At 39.8% G+C, this 9,303-nt stretch overlaps 1 protein-coding gene and 1 long non-coding RNA gene across 2 annotated transcripts; both read right to left on the bottom strand.

The window, feature by feature from the left end:
• Positions 1-4,616: 4,616 nt before the first annotated feature.
• LOC309476744 lies at positions 4,617-5,490 on the bottom strand. The gene is made up of 3 exons (XR_014198327.1): positions 5,422-5,490; positions 5,232-5,345; positions 4,617-4,947 (listed from the first exon to the last, which is right to left on the bottom strand). It is a non-coding gene; the product is annotated as an uncharacterized lncRNA (long non-coding RNA).
• A 264-nt stretch (positions 5,491-5,754) lies between these two features.
• LOC309474933 (alanine--tRNA ligase, mitochondrial-like) lies at positions 5,755-7,290 on the bottom strand (the record flags this gene model as incomplete). The annotated part of the gene is made up of 4 exons (XM_082137551.1): positions 6,239-7,290; positions 6,044-6,169; positions 5,844-5,954; positions 5,755-5,787 (listed from the first exon to the last, which is right to left on the bottom strand). The coding sequence occupies exons 1-4, from the start codon at positions 6,338-6,340 to the stop codon at positions 5,755-5,757; spliced, it is 372 nt and encodes a 123-aa protein (XP_081993677.1). The 5' UTR covers positions 6,341-7,290.
• Positions 7,291-9,303: the final 2,013 nt, after the last annotated feature.

The following is a 9,303-nucleotide window of genomic DNA, read 5'->3' as shown; positions in this document are numbered from 1 at the left end:
CACCTTATTAAAAAGAAGAAACATTTTCTTGGTCTTGTCACAAAACTCTTTCTGAACCTCACTTAGACATATAGTCCAGTGTTTCCTAATCCTGAAGGCACTACGGCATTGCATGTTGTTAAAGAAGTCTCCCTCCTCTGACTGCTTTATGTCTTGGAGTCTCCACTGAAGAGGTGATGAGTTGATTGAGATGTGATTATGAAGAGTTGGAAAATGTGTTGTGTTTGGTGTGCCTCCAGGAACAGGGTTGGGAAACAGTGAGGTTGCCTTTTTTAATTTGCAACTGATAGTTTACTGTAAATTTCTCTCATCTTACATCAAGTAACCGTTAGTGTGTAGGCCTAAGAGTAGAAAGTGGAGCCTATATTTGCGTGAGATTCTGTGTTTGTATGTTAATAACCCCACCACAAGTGCCAGAAATAAAAGGATTGTTTCCCTGAAGCATAAAACAAGTTAATATTTGATTTCTTTTAGTCATAAAGGAATTTATGACTTTTTAATTTTGCGGCCTGCAGTTCCTTAATTATGGCCCTGTCCCAAATGGCACCTTAAGCACTCGCGATCTTCCTTCGTCCGCACTTTCGTGACTTAACGCCGCTTTGACTGTCGGGAAGAAGTCTGCTGCGGAGCTCACATCAGTGCGGACTCGGCAAAAGTGCGCATCGAGGGCGCAAATCGACTGCAAAGAGGGCACTCGCGAGCACCCTTCTGAGACCTAAAATGACAAATGGGACACGGTCTCGCGGACTTAACGGACACGCGCACGCGGCAGCCAAAGTCCACATATGAAGTGTGCCTTTATGACAGGGTGTTACATTTAATGATGTGTAATCCCAATGGTTTACCATTTTCAGAACGAGTACAGTCATGTGTTGTGTGAAATCAAGTGTTGGCTACTGAATTTGGTGGACAGTCAGCCACAAAGTGGCGCGGTAATTAATTAAGTAATTATTAATATTTTGTTTCAAGTTTTAATATTTTGGTTCTGATGTTGAACTGACAAGCACAACGACAGACAAACATATTTGAACCAATATCAAACATGCAACAGTACTATCACAATGTTTTTACACAGGCTTTGTGACCAATCTAAATTCTGCATAAATATGCAATGCTACATAAAAGGCAGAAAACATAATGTCTGCTCTGACCCGTGCAAACTTATTTCTAAATCCCACACTTTATTCATAAACTGGCAGCCTGTCTATAATAATGAAAGCACCACCCTAGTAACATTTTACATTGTTTTCTAGATATTGGTGTTTTGTTTTTGCCTTTTGCTGCCCATCTTGATGACACTCCTTGGTAGAAGACACACTGTATCTCAAAGGGTCCTTCCAGGGTACATAAATTGACAAATAAATACAATTGTTACATCACTAACAAGCCCAATTAAAGTCTGCTACCTGTTCTTTTGCCTTGTTACATTTTGGGCATTCATCCTGTTCATCCTGTGTTTGTTTGTTCCTGGAGATGTTCCCTCAACTTCAGCTTATGAGAGTTTGTAATTACATTTACTTGACTTCAGCTTGTTTCTTTTTGTGTCTTCATTGCTTGGTTTGTAAATTAAAACAATTGCAACCAATACATAAAAAAAAATAAATAAAAAAAAATAAAAAAAAAAAAATATATATATATATATATATATATATATGAAGAGTTCAGATGCAAAAGCCTCTAAATGCCATCTGAAATTTTCTTCTAGAATGATCATTTTTATGAAGCTCATATATTTAAGTTAATTAATTTCACTTAAATGTCAATGAAAATTACCTATGAATTGTCATTTAAGTGAAATTATTGAACTTAAATATACAAGCTTGATAAAAATGATCATACTAGAAGAAAATTTCAGATGGCATTTAGAGGCTTTTGCATCTGAACTCTTCATATGTTTGCTACTTCTAATTGAATGTAAATATTGTCAGTGCACTGAACTTGAAATGTATTTAAGTGACTATAGTAATAATAATAATAACAACAACAACAAAGTCAATAACATACTGGTTAATGCAAAATTTTAGCCAAATAATCCAACGATTAATATTTGTGTAAACAAATGTATTGGTCAAAACTACTAACACAACAACATGCAATAGGTCATTGATATTAACACATCACTGGGTTAGCTTCTGGGTCATTTTAACACCTTTTTTAAACTAGGCATTTCATTTAGCCATGTTTACTAAATGTATAGTTTTATAAATTGCTGTAGGCTAGGCTACAGTAAAATCTGTCAAATACAAAGATGCAAGATTTAATTAATTGATTTACATTTTTTTTCTAACTGGCAGCCTTAAGTAATATAGCTAACACTTTTTGCAGTCGTACTATATTAAATCTTGCGTAAATATAAATAGGCCTACTGATTATTATTATAGGCTACTGATTACTAATAGAGTCTACACTGTTGCCCAACCCACAAAAAAAAAAAAACCAAAGGGAGAGAGGGCCCTTGAAAAGTCTGGAATATATTTTATGTTACCTGGATATTTTCATTTCCTAATTAAATTTCATAATGAATGTCAGATGAAATGTAAAGTTAGTGTATTTGCTGAATAACTTTGTTGATTGACTGACTGTCCACCCCTTGCTAATGCGCCAAATGGTTTAGTCCATCTGCACGCATTTTGTTTATGTTAATTAGTTCAGCATTTGGAGGAGCGCAAACTTCTGCTGTAGAAATGTCTTTCTCAAAGCAAGGCAAATCAGGCCCCCCAAAATGAAAGGAACGACATTAGAAGGAAAGAAAACAAAATGAGGGGAAACAATTACTTATTTTCAAAGAAAGGTGAGCACAATCTAGAACACGAAATCTATAGTGCTAAACTGCTTGAATATCTCCGCGATAGTGCTAAAAATCAACTGAGACAACACATTGAAAGAGCAGAACATACACTTTCAGATGATAATTTGGTTATAGGCTACATGTAATCTGAGATAAAAGCTAAATAAATAAACTGTACACTAACCATGCTGTTTGCACAACACACCATTATAATAGCCTAAATTGAAACCTGTTTAATTTTTAATTAATAGGCTATAATATCTAAAATTAGCAATTATATAGCCTACGTTGAGTGTTATTTAAAAAAATATTTAAAAAAATTGTAATATCATTTATCTTAAACTTAGTAACCACAGTAAAGTAGGCTAGATAATGTTGAAAGGAGGTTTGAAATGTGTGTGCACACATGACAAATTATCAGGCTACTCTAAGCATTTACAGTTAATAGTTATTAGGCCTACGCTATAAATATCTAGGTCTACAGATTCATGTGTGCAGAGGCCATTATTATTATTTAGATTTTTTTGAGGAACATGGGGGCCCATCAGGACTGCCTATGCATAGGGCCCGGGATCTTGTGCTACGCCCCTGGTTATGACCATATCCCAAATTAAAAAGGTACAATAGTAAAGATAATAGAATAGCCTAAGTATTAATCCAGACGTTTATCCACACGCACGATATCATACGTCATTGGTCACGACAAGGTACGCGACGATCGACACGATGATTGCTTAGTTTGCAAAGTAAGTGCACAAATCACACACACACACACACACACACACACACACACACACACACACACACACACACACACACACACACACACACACACACACACACACACACACACACACACACACACACACACACACACACACACAAAGAGTCAATGAAAACACCAGGGTAGAACTGCAAGCTGGCTGGAAAACACTGAATAGACTGTAAGGAGACGGTTCAAATAGGAATTTGAGGCAAGTTCAGTTTATTTCGACATCATTTTGCGGGTGAGTTTTTAAAGCATTTTTTGTCTCCCTCTGGTGACTGAATACTGTGATTCTCTGATGAAGATAAAATAGAAGATTCTAGCCAACAGGGCGGCGCTCTGACACAGTGAACGATGCTTTTATTTCATGCATGATTATATTACTGACACATTAGATAAATTAATATTGTATACATTTTTTTGTATTTACAATTAAATATTTTACTGAGCAATGCCATTTCTTGACATTTTTTTTTTCCTTGAACCAAACCTACTATACAAAGTGTACCCAAAACAGAGGAATAACTTAAAGGGATAGTTCACTTTGAAATTAATTTTTGGTATGTTTTAGCTTACCTCAAGGGCATCCAAGATGTAGGTGTCTTTTTTTCCGCAGTAGTTTCAATTTTGATATTTTTAGGTCAAACCGTTCTTGTCTGTCAGTCATATAATGCAGGTCTGTGGTCACTGTCTCAAAGAGCATGCACAGAGTCCAAATTAAAACAATTCCCCATCGTCCAAATTAAACAATTCCCCATCGTAACATTGATGGCCTAAGACACGAAACGAGCGGTTTGTGTGAGAAAACGAACAGTATTTATATCGTTTTTTACCTCTTATACACAGCCATGTCCAAGTGATCTGATCTTAGGCGACTCTGTGCATGCTCTTTGAGACAGTGACCATAGACCTGCACTATATGACTGACAGACAAGAACGGTTTGACCTAAAAATATCAAAATTAAAACTACTGCGGAAAAAAAGACACCTACATCTTGGATGCCCTTGAGGTAAGCTAAAACATACCAAAAATAAATTTCAAAGTGAACTATCCCTTTAACAATATTTAATATCAAAATCAAACATATATAGTACATTCCCTACCCTTTTAAAACAAAGGAACGGGGTCAGAAAAACGTGCTAATTTTGAGGAAGCATATCCATTGTGGTACGCTGGTACTGTGTCAATGATTATCCAAGATTAGTTTGTTCATGATGCATTTCTGATTTTGTTGTGAGCAAATTCTTCAGCCCAATGCAGGACCTCTGTAACATCTGAGACTTTGGTTGCTTTTCCCACACCTTTAGCAACCTCGTTTGAGCCATCTGCATTTCCTTCCAAGCGTGCGCACACATGAAGAGCCCATTCGATCGCTGAACCACCAGCAGAGCCCTAGAAGGCACATGGCACCCTTTAGCGTCAATATGAGACGCAGATAGAAATGGGCCAGAAGGCGCCTCCTAGCGGTCTAACCCTATCCCTACACTAAACCTAAACCTACCCATAACCGAACAAAGCTCTGTGCGTCTCATATTGACGCTAAAGGGTGCCATGTGCGTTCGATGTAGACGAAATGTCAAAAGCGTCAGTATTATGACGCCCAAGGATGAGAATGCGTTGCAATCTCACACCTGTGTGGTTATACTGTAGTTGTGTGATTTTGTTGTGTGCTGTACCTTGGGTACTTGGCAGGCAAAAAGCACCTTCCCTGACTGCTGCAGGTGAGCAAACAACATGACCAGGGAATCTGGACTACTCTTGCTCAGCTTGAGCACAGTCTTCATCAGCACCTAAACAAGATAACATGTAAACCAATTGTATACATTTGATACAAATATAATCATCAAAGATCATCACAAAACATACCGATATCGAGACCGTCTGGATCAAGTCCACAAGCACAGTTTTATTAGAGTGTTTGTCCAGCAGCTCTTTTTTTTTTTTTTTTTTTTTTTAATGTCTATACATTTTTTTTTTTTTTTGCAAGTTAAAACATTGTAGCTTATACAAGGTAAAAGATCAATGTCATATATACACATACAGAAGAGAGAGGAACATACATAACACCCAAAAAAAAAGGAGAAAAAGAAAAGAAAAGAAAAGAAAACAACTAAATATAAATATAAATATAGTGAAGTATGCAGGTACATTGGTAAGTTTAAGCAATGAGATATTTTAGTGATATAGATAGAGGCAATTTTAAGACAGCAGCTCTTTGGCTTTCAAGGCAGCCTAATAATATACAGATAATATTAACAACTAGCTAGACAACCTTTAGACGTTTCTACCTCTGTGATCTCCAATTTTCTGATGGACGTGTTGCTGCTCTTCTGCATCGCTTTCAGGCGAGTCTGCAACTCTCGTCTCTGCCATTGTGGGATTGGTGTGTTATCAACCACCTAACACACATAACACGATATAGACGAATGAAATTCATACATCATGAACTGACTTTCCAATGAAGACGAGAGGTTATGGAGTTGCGTACATTCATTAGGAGGCCGATCTCTTTGGAGAGTTTCTGTGCTGCTGGTATAGACGGGCTGCTTGCAACTTCTACCCGTGACACCAAAGACTCCAACTCCTCCTGCGTGGCTTGGCCCGCCTCACGAGCCTGGGTCACAGGAACAGTTAGCATCACAGAAACTGAACTGCTACAGAGGGGGGGGGGGGGTTTCCGAACCTTTTTGGCTTCATCTCCAGTAACAGCAATGTTATGAATAATCTTAATACTTTCCCCCGGTTTCAAAGACAAGGCATAAGATAGTCCCAGACTAAAATTCATGTTTTAACTGAAAGCAACTTGCACCGACACATCTTAAAATATTTCAGTGTAGTTAATTATGTTTAGCCACATTTTACACCTTCCCATATATTCAGGTTTATTTACTCTTGATTTAATAGAATCATGAAGCAGATCTTGGGGAAGACTGAATGATAGTTCTGCACATTTTATTTGCATATCAGGCGCCGTATTCACAAAACACCTTAAAGCTATAAAGTATCTCCTAACTTGCAGGTTTAGGAGAAACTCTTAAAATAATGGGCATGTCAGTCCTAATTTTAGAAATTTTTGCTCCAAGAGTATTTCACAAAGCATTATAGCACTAAAACCAGCTTCTAAATCTGTGAAAAGTTCACTGTAAAAAAGTGCTCAATTGACTTAAAAAAAAAAAAGAGGAAACCTGTTGCCTTAAAATGATTAAGTAATACAATTGTTATGTGAACTTGACAATTCCAAGTTGAACTAGCTTAATCTAATTAAATTGCAATTACTTAAAAATGTAAATCTTCTTAACTTAAAACTAACAAGTTTTATCTGAGGTCTACTAACTTAAACTGAGGAAACCAGCTGCCTTGGAAAAATGAAGTAACCACAACTTATCATACATGAGTACTTATAATTCACTTGAGACTGATTTGATGTAATGTCATTTTATACATTTCTTTAAAAGTCCAAAAAATTGTCGGCTATATAAAATTCTTTAAAAATAAAAATTGTTCAAAACAACATTGTGTTTATTCCCATACTTCCATAAATTGCAAAAAAAAAAAAAAGAAAAAACCTTTACATTGACTATACAAAAGGCTAAGCTTTAATGACGCTGGTGCCCTCTGCTGGACATTTAATTTGTTGCACTTTAGGATATACATATTATTTCTAAATCACATGACTATCATTCCTGTAATTTCATTGGTTTAGATCGGGAGAACTGAATGTCAATCAAAATGTGTTCATGCAGACATGTAACCATAGATATCCATAATAAAGATGTCTTAAGGCGGAGTCACTTCCGGCATCACCGGCGGCCATCTTGCCACAGGGAAGCTTTCTGGCAAAGAAACAAAGAAAACAACCCGAAGGCCCTCTGAGAGGCGGGATGAAAGAAGGGCCAACAAGGACGGCCACACGGTAACGAACGCAAGGATATCGGCAAAAGAGAAGATCCCAAGGAAATGTGGGTGTGGCTGGGAAAAAACAACAACGTTGAGGGGACTTCACATCCACATGGGAAAGATGAAGTGTGGTGGTGGTAGCCTGATGCAACCTTGCACTGCTCTGGTAAGGGCAGGTCAGACAAATGGGATCCAAGGCCGGGTTGACAACAACAGTGCCAACTTTGTTGCTGCAATGTTGCAGAGGTAGAGCAGGAGGAAAGGAAGGAGGAGGAAGAAAGGGAGGTTGATTTACCCCAAGAAGTGAACCCAGTAGCACCCCCGAGTGACTCAAGAACGGAGCTGAGCCAGGGGCCCAGGAACCTGAAGAACCCACTCCGAAGGAAGAAGATCAAGTGGCCAAAGGCCAACGAAGCTGAGGAGTGGAGAAAGTTGGACGAACGTCTGAGCGGGCTGCTGCAAAAAGCTCTGCGCAGGTCAGTGGTAGCCAAGCTAAATCTGTTCGGAGAAATCCTGTATGAAGAATGCAGCAACAGGTATGGCGAGGTGACCATCAGAGAAGCCGCAATAAGATCAAAGGGCAGGAGAGAGAAAGAGATCGATGACCTGGTGGCAAGCAGAAGGCAGATTCGCAAACGTTGGAGGAAGGCAGAGGAGTCTGAGAAGGAGGGCCTGAAAGCTCTCTGGGATGAGATCAGAAGACGCCTTGCTAACCTCCGGAGGGCAGAACGCATTAGAAGACGGAGAAAAAGGAAGGAGAAGGAAAGATCAAGTTTCTTCAGGAATCCATTTCGGCATGCACACGGGCTCCTGGAGGAGAAGACAAGTGGAACACTGGATATCTCTAAAGAAGAACTACAGGAGCACATTCACACTCAGTGCAGTGACCCAGCAAGAAACAACCCCCTAGGCTCGCCAGGGTATGTGCCTAGACCCTCAGAACCATCAGCCCTGTTTGACGTATCACCACCCAAGCTCAGCGAGGTCAGGCAGGTGATCCAGCGGGCAAGATCTGCTTCAGCACCAGGCCCGAACGGAATACCGTGCAAGCTGTATAAGAACTGCCCAGGAGTGCTGAAGCTGCTATGGACCCTGATGAGAATCACCTGGACTAAACAGACCATACCATCTGAGTGGCAGAAGGCAGTGGCAGTCTCTATTCCCAAACAACAGAACGCCAAGACCATCGAGCAGTTCAGGAGCATAGCTCTACTGAATGTGGAGGGGAAAATCTTCTTCTCCGTGATGGCAAGAAGAATGTCCATCTACCTCATGGAGAACAACTACATTGATACCAGCTGCCAGAAAGCCGGGATTCCAGGTTTTCCTGGCTGTGTGGAGCATGCTTCCATGATTTGGGAACAGATCCAGACCACTAAGAGGGAGAAGAAAGATCTGCACGTCATATGGCTAGACCTAGCCAATGCCTATGGGTCAGTGCCACACCTGCTCATAGCCTACGCTTTGGAATTCTTCTACATCCCAGACAATATCAGGACCATGATCATGAACTACTTCCAGGACATGCACATGTGCTTTGCACTGAAGAAGTTCACCACTTGCTGGCAACAACTGGAAGTAGGGATCGCAATGGGATGCTCCATTTCCCTCATCCTCTTTGTGGCAGCATTTGAGGTCATCCTGATTGGGGCAAGGCAGGTGGTGGGTGGGGTCCGGTTGTCTGCAGGCCAGAGGCTCCCGCCCCTAAGGAGCTATATGGATCACATCACCTGCCTGTTACAAACCGCCCCATGCACATCTAGGCTACTTAAGAGGCTGGATGAGCTGATCACCTGGGCCAGGATGAAGTTCAAGCCGCAAAAGTCAAGGAGCCACTCATTGCGAAAGGGG

The sequence above is a fragment of the Leuciscus leuciscus genome (genome assembly GCF_965113295.1).
Source record: "Leuciscus leuciscus genome assembly, chromosome: 15".
Classification (NCBI taxonomy): Eukaryota; Metazoa; Chordata; class Actinopteri; order Cypriniformes; family Leuciscidae; genus Leuciscus; species Leuciscus leuciscus.
Note: the sequence above shows the minus strand (reverse complement) of the source record. Positions and strands in the feature narration are given on the sequence as shown.